At 46.9% G+C, this 18,742-nt stretch overlaps 2 protein-coding genes across 2 annotated transcripts in view; one reads left to right on the top strand and one right to left on the bottom strand.

The window, feature by feature from the left end:
- The window catches only part of GPATCH1 (G-patch domain containing 1), a 55,756-nt gene extending 55,042 nt beyond the window's left edge, over positions 1–714 (bottom strand). Inside the window, exon 1 of the mRNA XM_019979949.2 lies at positions 595–714. Within this exon, the coding sequence (XP_019835508.2) occupies positions 595–667 (73 nt within the window). The 5' untranslated portion in view covers positions 668–714. The remainder of the gene's footprint in view (positions 1–594) is intronic.
- Positions 715–14,568: 13,854 nt separating this feature from the next.
- The window catches only part of RHPN2 (rhophilin Rho GTPase binding protein 2), a 70,586-nt gene continuing 66,412 nt past the window's right edge, over positions 14,569–18,742 (top strand). The window contains exon 1 of the mRNA XM_019979934.2: positions 14,569–14,715. Coding sequence (XP_019835493.1) covers positions 14,647–14,715 — 69 coding nt within the window. The 5' untranslated portion in view covers positions 14,569–14,646. The remainder of the gene's footprint in view (positions 14,716–18,742) is intronic.

Here is an 18,742-nt window from a genome sequence, read left to right as displayed (position 1 = left end):
CATCCCTCCTTTGTGTAACCCCTCCCCCATGACTCTTCTACACTTAGTATAAAAATCCAAATTCCCTGACCACACCAAGTAAGGTTCAACCCCCACCTCCTCCTCTGAGATCATCTTCTGCCAGACTCGCCCGGGTGCTGTATGCTCCACCCACAAGAGTCCGGCCTGTTCCTCAATTTGCCAAACTGGCTCCGACTTCAGAGCCTTTGCACTTGCTGTTCGCCTTGCCTAAAATGCTCTTCACCCAAATCTTTGTACCGCTGCTTCCTTTCTCTGTTTCAGGTCTGAACTCAAACGTCCTGTCCTAGGAAAAACATCGCCTGACCACCGCTGCTTCCCTAACTCGGCTCTCACACCAACCTATCTGTCATCTTTCTGTTTCCCATCCCTCCGGGCCTTTCATCCGTCCCTCCAAAACATAAGCACCCCTAAAGCACAGTGCACGCCTTTCTGGTCGCTGTTCCCAGAGCCCGTAGCACGCAACCCTTTTCCCCAGTGCCAGAAAAGGTCTGGCACAGGGTTGAGTGTTTTGGCCCCGAACCCTGGACCCCCAGCCTGTTTGCCAGAGGCCCTGGCGACGAATCTAGCCCGCACCTTCTTCCAGCGGCTCCAGGCCAGTCCCATAGCTGACCAAATCCTCGTCGCTGTCACTGTCCAGCGCCGCCATACTGCTCCCTTCCGGACTCCGCCCCCTTGCTACGGCGGCCTCAAGCGGCCAAATATTTTCCGCGCTTTCTTCTCTGAGAACCGCTAAGAGTTCTAAGCGCGAGTCGTGAAAAGTGCTGACCCCTCCAGGCAAGCTTCTTTCTTGGGATCTGCGCCTAGTGGTTCTCAAACCCGTTTTGTTAGAGGCAGACCCCCGCAGGAGTTGCCGCGGAGGCTTTGGCTGCCACGACGGCCCATCCTAACTGCACCATGTGCCGGTCTGGAGGAGGCGCCTGGGAGAGAGTCGAACGCACCCGGCTGTCCGACTGCTGGTTCTCCAGGAAATCTGCGCACCTCCACACCCCTCCTCAAACCGGTCCAGACCCTTCCCCAACTTCACCTGCTGGCAGACTCTGCTCTCCTCAGTGCTACCACTGTCAATGTGCGGGGAATTTGCCTCTACCCCGACACATGCGCGCCCTATCTGAATATAAAGCCCTTGTTGCTTTAGCCGCTTAGTCGTGTTCCACTCTTTGCCAACCCACGGACTATAGCCTGCCAGGCTCCTCTTTCCGTATAACACCCTTAGGGTTAGTAAGTGTAGTCCCCTTCCAGACCTCTGAAAGGATTCACAGGCAGGGGGTACCCTGATGCCCACGGGGAAGGTAGTTTGGGGTAACACTTGGTCAAAGAGGCAAAAAAAAAAAAAGAGAGAGAGAGAGAGAGAGATCAAAAGAAAAGGAGAAAGAAGGTGGGGGGGCGTAGATGTGGAGCCCTATACCAAGGCCACAGATGCGGAGCCCTGCACCAATCTCATCTCCAGAACTGAGCCTCATAGCAACCGTTGCCATGGGTCTCCCTGTTCTAAACCAGCCTACTCCCTGACCTCATACTAGATAAAAATACCCACCCTATACCACTCTAACAAGTCACCTAATGCCACCCTCCAAATGGGAGTTTTCTTTGTTTTGATGCTATAAAAATGGGCCACTATTCCACCAACCCTTGTCTCTCCAGCCGTCTGCTGTTTCAATAGCATCGACCACTCTATCTTTCTTTTAACTGAAAGATAATTGCTTTACAACGTTGTACTGGTTTCTGCTGAACAACCACTGGAATCAGTCATAATTATATGTATAATCACCTCCCTTTCGAGCCTCTTTCCCCTTCTAGGTTGTCATGAGGTGCCAGGCAGGACTCCTTGTATTGTATAGTAGCTATCATTTTTATCATTTTATCTCTAGTTATCATTTTTACACATGATAGTGTATATATGTCAATGCTATTTTCTCAATTCGTCCTGCCCTCTCCTTCCTCCACTGTATCCACAAGTTCATTCTCTGCGCCTTCATTCCTTCCCTGCAAATAGGTTCATCAGTGCTATTTTTCTAGATTCCATAAATATCCATGAATATATATTTGTTCTTCTCTTTCTGACTTCACTCTGTATAACAGCCTCTGAGTTCATCCACTTCACACAACTGACTCAAATTTGTTCCTTTTATGACTGACTAATAGTCCACTGTATATATGTACCACATCTTCTTCATCCATTCATCTGTTGATGGGCTTCTAGGTCGCTTCCATGTCCTGGCTATGTCAGTAGTGCTGCAGTGAACATTGGGGTACATGTGTCTTTTTGAATTGTGGTTTTCTCGGGGTATATGCCCAGTAGTGGCATTGCCAGGTCATATTGTAGTTTTATTCCTATTTTTTTTAAGGAATCTCCATGAAAAATGAAAGTGGCTCAGTCGTGTCCAGCTGTTTGTGACCCAAAGAGTGTAGTCCATGGAATTCTCTGGGCCAGAATACTGGAGTGGGTAGCCTTTCCCTTCTCCAAGGGATCTTTCCAACCCAGGGATCAAACCCAGGTCTCCCACAATGCAGGCAGATTCTTTACCATCTGAGCCACAGGGGAAGCCCAAGAATACTGGAGTGGGTAGCCTATCCCTTCTCTAACAGATCTTCCCAACCCAGAATTCGAACCGGGTCTCCTGCATTGCAGGTAGATTCTTAATGCATCTTCCCCTCTAATAAACTCTATTCTCCTCTCCTTCTGCCTCATGTCTGGTAATTCTTTTCCAGTTTGTGCACAGATCATGACAGTAGGGAGGGGAGAAAAAGGGAGAAAGAGCAGTAAAGAGAGAAAAAGAAACAAAGAAAAGAAAATTGAAAAAAGAATGGAGAAAAAGAAAAAGGAAAAAGAGAAGGCAAGCAGACAAGCAAAAGGCTGTGATGTGGGGTGAGGGACACTGAGGGCTCCCTTACTGAACCTAAAGAAACAAACATCTGTCCAACGGGGTGCCGTTATCCCACCCCAAATCTCCTTCTTACAGAACAAAGAAAAGAAGCCCAGATTTTCAAATCGAGGGTCAGAAGTCTGCATGACTGAGAATCAGTGGGATATTGTTGAACTAGCCGTTCTCCCCATGCCCCGGGGCCTCCTGAATCAGAATCTCTGGAGTTGGGACTGTTTCTTGAGCACCCAAGACCCTCTCTGGCCTCAAGGCCTCTGTCGTCACTGCTCCCTGTGCTTCGAGTACCACAGGCATGATTCACAGCCTCACCTGCTTCAGGTCTCTGCTCGAAGGTTACTGACTCAGTCTTATGTCTAATGTCCTTCTCTCCCCCATTGGAATGGAAGCTCCCATTGAAATATAAGCTCCAAGAAGAGAGAGATTTGAGGCAGTTTGGGGTTTGTTTGTTTTAATATTGGCTGCACTGGGTCTTCCTTGCAGTGCGTGGGCTTCTTTGGTTGTGGCGCATGGGCTTAGTTGCCTTGAGGTATGTGGGATCTTAGTTCCCCAACTAGGTATCAAACCCACATCCCCTGAATTGGAAGGTGGATTCCTAACTACTTGGACCACCAGGGAAGTCCTCAAGCCAGTTTTTCTTTCTTTCTTTCTGTGCTGTACCCTCAGAGGTTAGAGCAGTGCTTGGAATATAGTAAGCACTCAATAATAATTTTGAAGAATGAATAACTAATTAAATAAGTCATAGTACATAACTTTTTTTTTAAAGTTATTTTAAAAACATCTGCTAGGGGTTTCCCTGGTGGTCCAGTGGTTAAGACTCCATGCTTCCACTGCATGGGGCACAGGTTTGATCCCCGATCAAGGAACTAAGATCCTGCATGCTTCACAGAGTGGCCAAAAACAAGCCAACAAAAAAAGCACAGCTTCTATGTATAACTAATAGACTTTGCTGTATACCTGAAACTAACACAACATTGTAAATCAACTCTACGCCAATAAAATTTGTTTTAAAACCCCACAGTTTTGAAGTTTTTGGCAAGTTTCCCATCAAAAAGTGGAGTCCCTGTGCCCTCCCTTGAGTCTAGGCTCCATGCCTACGACCAAAAGAATACAGTAAAAGTGACAATATAACATTTACCACATCCAAGCTTTAAGAAACTGATAGCTTCGACTTTCTTGGGCTGCTGGCCCTGGAATCTTAATCTCCATTCTGTGAGGAAGCCAGGCCATGAGGAGAGGCCAGGTTGATAGTCCAGACAATGACCCAGCTGGGATTAATAATCAGCATCAGTCACCAGACAGGTGAGCAGGGAAGATTCAAAATGACTCCAGTTCCAGTGGCCATCTGACTACAGCTGCCTGAGAGATCACAAGCAAGAATCTCTTAGGTGAGTTCAGTCCCTTCTGAAACCAAGAGAGTTAATAATACAATGACTGTTGTTGTTTGGAGCCATGAAGATTTGTGGCAATTTGTTAACAACAGATACTGTTGTTAACAACAACCTTTATATAAAATACTATAAAGCATTTAAAAATGCTGATATGGGACTTCCGTGGTGGTCCAGGGGTTGAGAATCCACAGGCCAATACAGGGGACAAGAATTCAATCCCTGGTCCGGGAAGACCCCATATGCCACAGAGCAACTAAGCCCATGCACAGTAACAACTGAGACAGCGTTCTTTGGCCCGCGAGCTGAGTGCCCTAGAGCCTGTGCTCCGCCACAAGAGAAGCCACTGCAACGAGAAGCTGGCACACCGAAACTAGAGTAAGCCTGCACATAGCACAAAGACCCAGCACAACCGAAAATAAACATAAATAAATAAAATTTAAAAAATAAAAATGCTGATGGTGAGTATCTCCAGTGGATGCTGTTAAATGAGCAAAACAGAGAGTGAGGCAGAGTACTGCCATTTATATTAAGAGAAAGCATAAAAAGCCAAATTTACTGTAACTATTGCATCCACAATGTAGGGACACAGTACATCCAAAAATATGCTATATCCCCAGTGAACTCCCCAAAGAATCTGATAACAGTGGTTGCCATGGATCAAAGGAGATCAGAGCAGGGGGATACATGTGTACAGCATTACACCATTTGAATTTTTGTTTTTAGCTGCACCCATGATAGTCTTTCCTTCTATGTCAGTCTCTTGGTTTTCATTTTAAAGGTTTTTGTATGGATTAGCTCCTTTCCTGCCTTGATAAATTTAATGTACTAAAGAGAAAGTATCTTTATTTATTGAAGCCCTGCAGGGCCCCAGAACCATCCTTTGATCATCACTGTTGTTGTGAATAAGAAGCTTTTGAAAGTAAAGAAGTTTAGGGTTATATACCTATATACCTAGGTTATTACCCAGAAAAACCATGAAGGTCCATGATTGTATTTCTAAATTACCCTAGCTAATTTTCTTACAGCTTATAGCTTCTGAAAGGTGAGAAAACTCCAATAAATTTATTGCTGAGAGTTTACTTTATTGGATTTCTGACAATCACAAGCATTTCGTGTACCAACCTTTCTGACTCCAGATCTTCAGAAATGCTTCACCTGCAACTCTGATCACTTACTACCCAATATTCCTGAATCTTGGCAGCAGAATCCCTAAACAGCACAGTTTTTGATTTTTTGTTGTTGTTTTTTTATTTTATTATTTTATTTATTTATTTTTTTGACAACAAGGCACGTGGGATCTTAGTTCCACAACCAAAAATCAAACCTGAACTCCTCACACTGGAAGCACAGAGTCTTAACTACTGGATCACAAGGAAAGTCCCATAAACAGTGTATTTTTCTGCAAAGCTGTAGCAACTGAAAAAGAAAGTGAAAGTTGCTCAGTCGTGTCCGACTCTTTGCAACTGTATAGCCCACGGAATTCTCCAGGCCAGAATACTGGAGTGGGTAGCCTTTCCCTTCTCCAGGGGATCTTCCCAACCCAGGAACTGAACTGGGGTCTCCTACATTGCAGGCAGATTCTTTACCAACTAAGCTATCAGGGAAGTCCCAAGAACCTAAAACACCACTTACCCTTCCTTTCTTATTCAAACAGGCAAGAAACTACAAATCTCAGAATCTTATCAGGAAACTGCAGATAGGAAGATAGGTGAATCACCTGGGTAGGGAATAATTTCTTTCTCATGGTCCACACGTCAGTGCTGGTGGTAGGATGGTACTCATGACATACAAAGAACCTTGCTCTAAATGCCTGGAAATCAATGTCACTCACAAATACAGAGTTCCTGAGAAGAGCAAGGAGAGAGAAGAAAGCCTTCTTAAGAGAACAGTGCAAAGACACAGAGGAAAACAATAGAATGGGAAAGAGTAGAGATCTCTTTAAGAAAATGAGAGACACCAAGGGAACATTTCATGCAAAGATGGGCACAATAAAGGACAGAAATGGTGAGGACCTAACAGAAGCAGAGGAGATTAAGATAAGGTGGCAAGATTACACAGAAAACTATACAAAAAGGTCTTAATGACCTGGATAACTATGATGGTATGGTCTCTCACCTAGAACCAGACATCCTGGAGTGTGAAGTCATGTGGGCCTTAGGAAGCATCACTACTAACAAAGATAGAGGAGGATGAAATTTCATCTGAGCTATTTCAAATCCTAAAAGATGATGCTGTTAAATTGCTGCACTCGATAAGCCAGCAAATTTGGAAATCTCAATGGTGGCCACAGGACCAGAAAAGGTCAGTTCTCATTCTAATCCCAAAGAAAGACAATGCCAAAGAATGTTCAAATTACCATACAGTTGAGCTCATTTCACATGCTAGCAAGGTAGTGCTCAAAATCCTTCAAGTTAGGCTTCAACAGTACTTGAATCAAGAAATTCCAGATGTATAAGCCGGATTTAGAAAAAGCAGAGGAACCAGAAATCAAATTCCCAACATCCACTGGATCATAGAGAAAGCAAGGGGATTTCAGAAAAACAACTACTTCTGCTTCATTGACTATGCTAAAGCCTTTGACTGTGTAGATCACAACAAACTGTGGAGTATTCTTAAAGAGATGGGAATACCAAACCACCTTCCCTGCCTCCTGAGAAATCTGTATGCAGGTCAAGAAGCAACCTTTAAAACTGGACATGGAACAATGGACTGGTTCCAAATTGGAAAATGGAGTACATCAAGGCTGTATATTGTCACCCTGCTTAATTAACTTCTATGCAGAATACATCATGCCAGGCTGGATGAATCGCAAGTTGGAATAGAGATTGACTGGAATCAACAACCTCAGATATACAGATAATACTACTCTAATGGCAGAAAAAGAAGAGGAACTAAAGCACCTCTTGATGAGTGTGAAAGAAGAGAGTGAAAAAGCTGGTTTAAAACTCAACATTCAAAAAAGTAAGATCATGGCATCCAGTCCCATCACTTCATGACAGATAGATGGGGAAATAATCAAAACACTGACAGACTTCATTTTCTTGGGCTCCAAAATCACTGCAGATGGTGACTGCAGCCACGAAAATAAAAGACACTTGCTCCTTGGTCGAAAAGCTATAACAAACCTAGACATCACTTTGCTGACAAAGATCCATCTAGTCAAAGCTATGGTTTTTCCAGTATGGATGTGAGAGTTGGACCATAAAGAAGGCTGAGCACTGACGAACTGATGCTTTCGACCTGTGCTGTTGGAGAAGACTCTTGAGAATCCCCTGGACAGCAAGGAGATCAAACCAGTCAGTCCTAAAGGAAATTAACCCTGAATATTCACTGGAAGGACTGATGCTGAAGCTGAAGTTCCAATACTTTGGCCACTTGATGTAAAGAACTGACTCATTGGAAAAGACTCTGATGCTGGAAAAGATTGGGGGCAGGAGAAAGAGGGGGCCAGAGAGAGTGGTATGGTTGGATGGCATCACTGATTCAGTGGACATGAGTTTGAGCAAACTCGGAGAGATGGTGAAGGACAGGAAAGCCTGGTGTGCTGCAGTCCGTGGGGTCACAAAGAGTCAGACATGACTTAGTGACTGAACAGCAACAATTTATTTCCATTGAGCTTTCTTATTGAAATATGGACATATGTACAGAAAAGTGCAGAAATCATAAGCACATAGCTCTGTGCATTTTCACACAGTGAACACACCTGTGTAACAACAAGCAGATCAAGAAATAGAAAATTCCCCCAATCCCAGAAGCAATAACCTCAGAATAGATTAATTTCATCTGTTTCCTATTTTATATAAAATAGAGTTATATAGCATTGTGTCTGGCTTCTTTGGCTCAACAATATTTTTGTAAACCAAGCATTTAGCTCACAACATATTTGTTGCTTATATTAATAATAGTAATAAATTAGTTTTCCTTATGTGAGTATACCGCAATTTCTTATCCATTCTACAGTTGATGGGCATTTTGAGAAATTTCCAGTTAGGTGCTTTTTTAAAAAAAATTTTGGCCTCACTGCAGGGCATGCAGGATCCCAGTTTCAACCACAGGTTGAACCTGTGCCCCCAACAGTGGAAGCAAAACATCCTAACCACTAGACTTCCAGGGAAGTCCCAAATAAGGGGTTATTGTGAAAAGTGCTTTCCTGGTGGCTTAGATGGTAAAGAATCCACCTGCAATTCAGGAGACCTGGGTTTGATTCCTTGGTTGGGAGTATCACCTGGAGAAGGGAATGGCTACTCAATCCAGTATTCTTGTCTGGAGAATTCCATAGACAGAGGAGCTGGTGGGCTACAGTGGATGGGGTCACAAAGAACTGGACATGACTGAGCAACTCACACTTTCACTTTGAAAAGTGCAGCTGTGAACATTCTTGTACATATGGAGAACAGATGTGTGTATTTCTACTGGGTATCTATCTAGATTTGGAATTGCTGGATCACAAGTTATGCATATATCCCTCTTTAGTAGATCATGCCAGTTTTCCAAAGTAGCAGTACCAATCTACACTCCCACAAGCAGTGTACAAGATTCTGGTTGCTTCACATTCTCACTATTGCTAATATTAATATTTTGGGGAGTTATTCTGTCACTTATTTATGTTTATTTCCTAATCACTTCTTCCCAAGATCCCAAAATAGCTTTCCTTTTAAATCACATTTAACAGTGTAGTGTAGCATAATGGGTGCTGTAACTTCAGGCAATGTAACTTACCAGACTAGTAACATCTGAGCCTCAACTTATTCATCTGTAAAATGGGAATGATAAACTACCCGCTTCATAGGGTTGTTGACCAACTGAGATCATGCATGCAAAGTGCATGCATAAACATAAATATGCATATAGCACAGCTCCTGCCATAAAGTATGCAATAAACGACTGCTATGCACTTGACTGTATTTCAGAGCTGGGGAAACTGAGGCCACGAGGGGTAAAAGGGTCTGGTCAAGGTGAGTAGTGGCAAAGCCTACAGAGCCTGGTGTGGTTTTCTCAAGTCAGTGCTCCATGGCACCCTGTGGCTTCAATTTCTAAGATTTTTTTCTTGAAAAATGCAAACTTGATCTATAATTTTTTTTTCCTGGGCATGCTGCAGGGCATGTGGAATCTTAGCTTCCTAATTAGGGATCAAACCCAAGCCCCTGGAATTGAAAGAGCAGGGACTTAACCACTGGACAGCCAGGATAGTCCCTGGATCTATAATTTGTTCTATAATTTCATTCATTTAAGGGTTACATTGTGATTTCGGCTTCTAATTTAGCAAATTTCATCAGATTCTCCAAGAGAGGATGTACATCAGGCTGCTCCCAGAGAAACCAGTGCTCCTTTTGTCAACAAGCAGGTCTTAGGAGGTGAGACTTACATTTTATTTGGAGAAACTGAGTCCCTGGAGAGTCAACTGCTGACCCCAGCCAGAAGGTAAAGCAGGGACTTGACAAAATAGTTGAGATTTTAACCGTTGCCTGTCTCAGGAGTTCCCAGCCCGGCTCTTTTATGAGGAGCACAGAGGCTCATTGGTGGTTCCTGTGACACACAACACCAACAGAGTTGACAAATAGGGGGTCAGAAGTCACCATCCTGCTGGGCTAGCAGCAGCAGCTCTCACTTCCTGATCGCAGCGGGATCAGAGATAAGGGCTCAGGCCTGTGAGCCCCCGCAAGGAGTCATGAGAATTGTCTATAGATGTCCGGTGCTGCACAGCCTCTAGGAGGGACACACAGATGGTTCCCAGGCCCAGAAGATGCCTGTCAGGACATGCAATAAAGAACAGAAGTGGTATGGACCTAACAGAAGCAGAAGATATTAAGAAGAGGTGGCAACAACACACAGAAGAACTACACAAAAAATATCTTAATGACCTGGATAACCTGATAGTGTGATCGCTCACCTGGAGCCAGACATCTGGGAGTGTGAAGTCAAGTGGGCCTTAAGAAGCACTACTATGAACAAAGCTAGTGGATGGAAGTGATGGAATTTCACCTGAACTATTTCTAATCCTAAAAGATGCTGCTGCTAAAGTGCTGCGGTCAGTATGTAAGCAAATTTGGAAAACTCAGCAGGGGCCATAGGACTGGAAAAGGTCAGTTTTCATTCCAATTCCAAAGAAGGGCAATGCCAAAGAATGTTCACATTACCCTAAATTTCACTCATTTCACGTGATAGCAAGGTCATGCTCAAAAATCCTCCAAGCCAGGCTTCAACAGTACTGAGAACTTTCAGATGTACAAGCTGGATTTAGAAAAGGCAGAGGAACCAGAGATCAACTTGCCAACATTGTTGGATCATAGAAAAAGCAAGAGCATTCCAGAAAAACATCTACTGCTGTATTGACTACACCAAAGCCTTTGACTATGTGGATCACAACAAACTGTGGAATATTCTTAAAGAGATGGGAATACCAGACCACTTTATCTGCCTCCTGTGAAACCTGTATGCAGGTCAAGAAGCAACAGTTAGAACCAGACAAGAACAACAGACTGTTTCCAAATTGGGAAGGGAGTATGTAAAGGCTGTATTGTTACCCTGTTTATTTAACTTACATGCAGAATACATCAGGTGAAATGCCAGGCTGGATGAAGCACAACTTGGAATCAAGATTGCTGGGAGAAATATCAATAATCTCAGATATACAGATGACACCACCCTTATGGCAGAAAGCAAAGAGGAACTAAAGAGCCTCTTGATGAAAGTGAAAGAGGAGAGTGAAAAAGCTGGCTTAAAACTCAACATTCAAAAAAGTAAGATCATGGTATCCAGTGCCATCACTTCATGGCAAATAGGTGGAGAAACAATCAAAACACTGACAGACTTCATTTTCTTGGGCGGCAAAATCACTGCAAATGGTGACTGTAGCCATGAAATTAAAAGATGCTTGCTCCTTGGAAGAAAAGCTATGACCAACCTAGATAGCATATTAGAAAGCAGAGACGTCACTTTGTTGAAAAGGTCCGTCTAGTCAAAGCTATGCTTTTTCCAGTAGTCGTGTATGGACCACAAAGAAGGCTAACCACCGAAGAATTGATGCTTTTGAAATGTGCTCTTGAGAGTCCCTTGGACTGCAAGGAAAGCAAACCAGTCAATCCTAAAGAAAATCAACCCTAAATTTTCATTGAAAGGATTGATGCTGAAGCTGAAGTTCCAATACTTTGGCCACCTGATGCAAAGAGCCAACTCATTGGAAAAGACCCTGATGCTGGGAAAGATTGAAGGCAGGAGAAGGGGATGACAGAGAAGGAGTGTTTGGATGGCATCATGAACTTGATGGACATGAGTGTGAGCAAGCTCCAGGAGATTGTGAAGGACAGGGAAGACTAAAGAAGTGCTTCTTTTCCTCTAAAGATGGCCAGGAGCTCCTCTCAGCTAGCTCTCAGGGTGGGCTGAAGTGTCTTTAACACCAGGCTACCTCTTCTTGCTCTTTTCCCTTTTGAATAAAAAAGAAGCAGTTCAAGAAGGCAAAGGTGTTAGGCTAGATTAAATAACAGGTTTTGGTTTTCAATATATTCACTTTAATGTGTATGTCCCCACAGGACAAAGTAACATTGGTTTTCCGCTTATTGTTATGACATAGTTGTGTTTTAAAATAAAGTTTGTTAAAGTGGGTAATTTTAAAGAGGACTCTTAAGTCAATAATAGTACACGTGACAGGGACTTCCTTGGTGGTCCAGTGGTTAGGATTCCATGCTTCCACTGCAGGAGGTACAGGTTCAATTCCTGGTGGGGGAACTAAGACACCACACGCTACACAGTGCAACCAGGAAATTTAAAAAAAAAATAGTATAAGTGACATGTGTATGTGACAAACTGTAAAGGCAATTGGAGCTTCAAGGTAGTAGAAAGAGATGACAAAAATCTGAGAGTAGAAGAGAATGACTGGAGTCAGCAGCCCTGAACAGTGATCTCAGCCACTAATGGTCAGTGATCCCTGAACCACTTCACTCCTCTGAGCCTCCATCTTCTCACCTGTTAAATGGAGATTATTTAATTCTCTTATTAAGGGTCGTGAACCATATTCATAAACTTTCTGGCTAGCAAAGAGGTTCTATTATTGAAAACTTTATTATTCAGTTCAGTTCAGCTCAGTTCAGTTGCTCAGTCATGTCCGACTCTTTGCAACCCCATGAATCGCAGCATGCCAAGCCTCCTTGTCCATCACCAACTCCTGGAGTTCACTCAGACACACGTCCATCGAGTCAGTGATGCCATCCAGCCATCTCATCCTCTGCCGTCCCCTTCTCCTCCTGCCCCCAATCCCTCCCAGCATCAGGGTCTTTTCCAATGAGTCAACTCTTCGCATGAGGTGGCCAAAGTACTGGAGTTTCAGCTTTAGCATCATTCCTTCCAAAGAAATCCCAGGGCTGATCTCCTTCAGAATGGACTGGTTGGATCTCCTTGCAGTCCAAGGGACTCTCAAGAGTCTTCTCCAACACCACAGTTCAAAGCATCAATTCTTCAGTGCTCAGCCTTCTTCACAGTCCAACTCTCACATCCATACATGACCACAGGAAAAACCATAGCCTTGACTAGATGGACCTTTGTTGGCAAAGTAATGCCTCTGTTTTTCAATATGCTGTCTAGGTTGGTCATAACTTTTCTTCCAAGGAGTAAGCGTCTTTTAATTTCATGGCTGCAGTCACCATCTGCAGTGATTTTGAAGCCCCCCAAAATAAAGTCTGGCACTGTTTCCACTGTTGCCCCATCTATCTGCCATGAAGTGATGGGACCAGATGCCATGATCTTCGTTTTCTGAATGTTGAGCTTTAAGCCAGCTTTTTCACTCTCCACTTTCACTTTCATCATTATTAGCAGTGGTAATAGTATAACAAACATAACAGTGACCTGCCACTCCTGGTTCCCTCAAACGGAAGCAGTTGTTCTCAAGACCCAGCGTGGGTGTGTGTGTGTGGGGGGGGCGGGGGGGTACATTTCCAGTGCAATGAATTAATTATTGGGTGACCGACAATGCTGAAATTAACATGGTACTCACTTCTGACATGGAGAAAGGAAGTTTCTGTATCTGACACAGAGCTTCCCAAAATACCTGTCCCAGATGTTTAAGATTCTTCAGCCTCTGTATTAAAACAGTCCTTTCAGAGAACGCCTTTTCTCGTGCTGCGTCTTGGACCCAGCAATGGTGATAAACTTTTATTTATTTATTTTGACGTTTACTTGGTTTTTGCTACTATTTGTTTTAAACTCTAGGACACCTACTAATGTATCTCCCTTTTTGGCTTGTTTAGAAAGCAAACTGTATCGTGTTCTACCCGTGGCACCTACCTCGACTGCCAAACGCAGCAGGAACTGCCCAAAGGTGTCCTTTGGTTGGGGGAGGGCGTAGGAACGTCAGGACACCTGCCAAGAGGGGCGTGGCCCCACCCCCTGAGGGGTTTCCGGCTCCAGCAGCCCAGAGTCTACACCTTGTCTGCCAGGCTTCTATGGCTGGAGTCCACCGATCAGCTGGGGGTGGGCGAGAGAGCGTTGAGACTCCTATCGCCAGGGGCTCCTTCCGTTCTTAAACTATTCGCTTTCCTACTGCGCAAGCTAAGCGGTTATCCACCACTTTTGTTGCAATACCTTCGACCAGCTCGAGAGTGATAGGGACTCATCTTGCAGTTGAGAAATCTCAAGTTTGAAGTGGTGGTTAAAAAGGACAGTTGTCGAATCTCTTGGGCACGAAACCTTTTCTGGGGATTTCTCCTTGGGTGGACCTCTCTCTTCCCGCCATCCGCGACCCCCAGCGGATCTGCCTAGTTTCTGCAACGCGGGTTGGGGGACTGGGGATTGATCACCGAGCCAATCGGTTTGAGTTACCCGCCAAGGCCCTCGGTGGAGCAGCCAACCCCCCAGCGTCCCGGACTGGGCCCTGGGGGATCCTGCGCTCCCCCCGCGCCCTCGAAAAGTGGCGTCGGGTCTGGTCACTGTCCCCGAGGCATGCGCTCAGGAGCCTCAGTTACACCCACGCGCTGCATTTACGCCCACGGTTCCAGAAAAGAGGCTGAATCCCCAACCTGGGTCTCGCTGCGAGACGCCCCTCCGCCCCTGGGCTGAGGCTGCAACCGAGCCCAGATTAAGCCCCTGAGGCTGGGAGGGGGACAAGTGAAGAGCCTAGGGGCTTGAGCTCGAAGCTCCGCCAGCTTCGCCAAGGGCTAGTGCTGCGCGCTGCCAGTCCGGAGTCGGGGCGGGGCCGGGGGCGTGGTTTCCACGGGCCGCGCCAGGTCTGGAGGGCTCCAGGCCAGGCCTCAGGCGGGGCTGGAGGTGGGGGTGGCCGCGAAGGCGGGACCGGGGCGGAGCTGGGCGCCTTCGGGGACCAGCGCGCTGCTGAGCTTCAGTCAGTTCTGCGCTCCTGTGCCGCCAGTATGACTGACACGCTGCTGCCCGCGGCCCCCCAGCCGCTGGAGAAAGAGGGCAACTGCTACTTTCGGAAGGTGGGCGGCTGTGAGCGGGTGGGGAGTCCGCGAGCTCCAGATCTTTTTCCTTCCAGGCTGTGGAAGGGGCTGCAGAGCGCGAGGCCGGGGTGGAGCAGGCCGGAAGGGGGAGGGGGCGCACTGGCCTGGGGCGCTCTCGGAGGAGGCTCGCGGTGAGGGGTGCGGCGGCGGTGCACCCGGCGGCCAAGAGCAGGTGACTTCCGGGGCTGGGAGTAGGGGGACGTCCGGGCCGCCCCGCGCAGGTGCCGGCGGAGGACTGGGCCAGGAGGGGCTCTCGGAGTCGCCCCCGCCGGCCGTCCCGCGCGCTTGGGGAAGGGACGGTTCCTCGAGCGCTGGCACCGTTGGCGTCGCGGCGCGTGGCGACGCGAGCCCAGCTTCCACCCGAGCGCTTGGCCGTGGCGCGTGGAAGGGGAGCCGCTCAGGAGGGTTGGCGTCCCCTCTTTGCCTCCAGAATGCTTCCAGTGTAAGCCTCTTGGACTTTTTAGTGGGCGGGAGGGGATTCGGGCTTCTCCTCTGCGCGTGGCAGACCTGAGGGCAGCGGTCTCCCACCCTTTCCACTTTACGCTAAAGCGGATTTACCCGATTGCTGTGGAGACCTGCGGCGAGTGCGGCTCCTCGGGAGCTTGGTGGCCTCTCTCCCTGAACTTAACAGTTCGTAGCTCAGCCCCTCAAAAGAGGCCCAACCCACGAAGTGGGGTCGCTGGGATGCCGGCAGGTGGCACGGCCTGGACTACAAAGATGTTTTTGAATCCGAAGTCACGGGGACACCTTCCATCATTCCTTGTCTGTCCCAGCGAGTCTAAAAATAGCCTTTGGGGCTTGGCCAGGCGGGACTGGGTGGGTTGAGAAGTTGTGTTTTTTTTTAATAACTTCTATGACCCAAGGCAAAGGGCGTAATTATAAACAGGGCAGTCAAACTGTTTCCCATAGAACAATCAATTCTTAATTGTTCCAAGCCTAATGATCGAGCCAGTGAAAACGCTCTGGGCGGCTTCCTCCTTCTCCCTTGACTCTGCCTCGGGGCATTTTTTGCTCTCTGGTGAGCAGCTGTGTCTCTCTGGGGATGGGCAGGAGAAGATTCTGGGGACCGGTGAAGACTGAGTTGGAAAAATTCTTTTTAGTTAAATTGCTTTTAGCATTAAAAAAAAAAAAGTAATTTTAAGGTGTATTTAAGTGAAAAGATGTCATCATGGAATTACAGGATTAAAACTTCTAATTATGTGTGGCATTTGGGACAGAAGATCCACAGGCAGTGGAGTTACTGAAGGAGGCCAGGCCAGGGAATCCTGAGATCTTAGCCCTAGGGCCTCAGACCCTGACTGCCACCCTACTCCCCTCCACACCCGCCCCCCCCCCCCTAGAATTACAGTGTAGCCTCCAGCCAGTGGCTTCCCGCTTCTGAGACTTCATTTCCTCCCCAAATTGTTTGTCTTCTGAACAGGTGGATGTCTGGACCATCTGGGGGAAATGACAGAGGTTAGGGACAGAAGAGATGGTGAACACCTGCCAGTGTTATGTTCCTTGGTCTTCCAGAACAGGTTTTCCTGGGGAGGATATGTATAGGACAGGGTGGAAGGCCAGGGAGCTGTGAACGGATGCAAAGCTTGAGTGTTTTTCAGGTGAGGTTTCTCCAATGGTAGATAAGAGGATCATGGGTGCGAAATACAATGAATCACTGATTTGCAATTAGAAACATCTCTTCTGAAAATGAGACCTTGTAATGATCATTGTGTTACATCATACTAGTCCAAAGAATGTTCCTAGTACAAGGTTAATAAAAGGCATCGATTGGGAACCTTCCCTGAACAAATGCTCCTTGAACGGCAGGTAGACGTTCTGCAGGTGAAGGAGGGGAGGAAGAGCCTTTCAGGTAGAGGGAACACTGGTGAAGGCACTGGACTGTGAACACTTGTGAGTGAGCCCTCAGGGGTGTGGAGGTGTAACGGGGAACCAGGCCTTTCAGGGGTCACGCACCCTGGATGCAGGGAAAGGGAACCTGGGGACCTATCAAAGTGCTTCATTCAGGCCCAGACGTGTGAGATCTGTGTCACAGAAAGAGCACTTTGAAAGCTGAGAGATCAGTAGGTGAGCGGTGGGGGAGAGGCCAGGGTGGAGCCAGGCAGGGAATGTGGAGAGTTAATCCTCATTGTCTCTGTCCTACTCTGATAGGGACTACTGATGACTTTTCAGTAACTTAAAGTACTAGGTAAACACATCCTCACCACCTATCCTTTCCACCAGCTTGTACCCCTAAGTCAAACCTGGCATCCAGACTGGAGGCAGGGATCCCAGTGGGTGCTGTGGAATGAAGAGGGCTTGAGCAAAGGCAGTCAGCAGGGATCGGAAGAATGAATGGACCGGATATGGTGGGAAAGGTGCTGCTCAGCGGAGTCCAGAATGTCTGCCTTCAGTGTCTGGGGGGATGGTCGGGGGCCTCACTGAGCTGGGGTCACCAGCAAGCTGAGGTAGGGGCAGTGGACTTGAGGCCCCCAAGAGTTATCCGAGTAGTGGTCCTTGTGGGGAGTCCACTCAGTGGACCCAGCAGCCACGAGAGTACTTGGGCTGGAGTTGCAGCTTTGAGGTGCCCCAACGAGAAATGTGGTGGGATATTGTGAAAAAGGACCCAGTATAGAAGAGAATAATACCTTCACTTAAGGGACAGGCAGAGAGATGGTAAACAAGCCTAGAGGGTGACAGTGTCAAGGCAGCTCAGAGATCTTTCTAGTAGAGGGATGAGGGTGACAAGTCAGAAGAGCCCTGGAAAATCCTGGATGTAGTCCTTTAGGGGAGTGGCCCCAAACTGTTTTGGCACCAGGGACTGGTTTCGTGGAAGATAATTTTTCCACGGACAGGTCCGGGGGTGGGCGTGGGAGGGGGTCCAGGGGGCAGGGCATAGAGATGTTTTGGGGATGATTTCATTTATTGTGCACTTTATTTCTATTATTATTACATCAGCTTCACCTCAGATCATCAGGCATTAGTTCTCAGAGGTTGGGGACCCCCTGCTTTAGGGGGTTCTGGGTAAATGAGTAGGTGGAGAATTGGGGGCAAAAGTCAGTGTTGGGGGAGTACAGAGGGGGAAGAAGCGCAGACAAAATAGTTGCTGGAGGGGTATGGGAGAGAGAAGAAGGCACGTTTGTTTAGAATGAGGAGGGAGGTCTAGAGACTTTTGAAAGCTGAGAGTAAAGACATTGGGATGGGGTGATGTGTGAAGATTCGAGGGAGAGAAAGACAATAGCTGTGGGAGGTCCCAGCAGGTGAGGACTGGAAACAGCTGGGACACATACTGAGTGGATGAGTCAACTGGGGGCAGGGAGTGAGGCCCCTGAGACTGGGGTGTTCAGGGCAGGCCCCCCGGTCCTGACTTTGGGGATTTTATGCACACTTACCGGGTCAAATTAGTTTCCAGTCAAGTCAGACTTCTTCATTCATATTCTGTTTATCCTACCTTCCCTCTCTTCCCTCCTTTTTTTTTTTTTTAAATTTTTATGGAACTCCCCTGGTGGTCCAGTAGTTAAGACTCTGTGCTTCCAACACAGGGAGTATGGGTTCGATCCCTGGTTGGGGGATGAATATCCTATATGCCTTGTGGCACAGCCAAAATTAAAAAATAAAAATCATTTGTTTATTTGGCTGCACCATTTCTTAGTTGTTTTATATGGAATCTAGTTCCCTGACCAGGGATCCAGCCTGGACCCCCGGCACTGGGGGCCCGGGGTCTTAGCCACTGGACCACCAGGGAAGTCCCTGTACTTTTCTTGAACGTGCCATTCTATTCTGTTCATTCAAAAAGCATTTATTGTGTGGCAGCAAGCTGTGAGCCTGATGGCTCTCAGGTTTTGGGGTACACTTGACCCTGACTCATTGTGGCTCCTGTGGAAGTTCATGAGTGAGTGAAAGTCGCTCAGTCGTGTCCGACTCTTTGCGACCCCATGGACTATGTAGTCCATGGAATTCTCCAGGCCAGAATACTGGAGTGGGTAGCCTTTCCTTTTGGGGGCCTCATTTCCTGGGATAGCTCAGGCCA

The sequence above is a fragment of the Bos indicus genome, chromosome 18 (assembly GCF_029378745.1).
Source record: "Bos indicus isolate NIAB-ARS_2022 breed Sahiwal x Tharparkar chromosome 18, NIAB-ARS_B.indTharparkar_mat_pri_1.0, whole genome shotgun sequence".
In the NCBI taxonomy this organism is placed as follows: Eukaryota; Metazoa; Chordata; class Mammalia; order Artiodactyla; family Bovidae; genus Bos; species Bos indicus.
The sequence above is the reverse complement of the archived record's forward strand: the minus strand, read 5'-3'. Positions and strand labels throughout refer to the sequence as shown.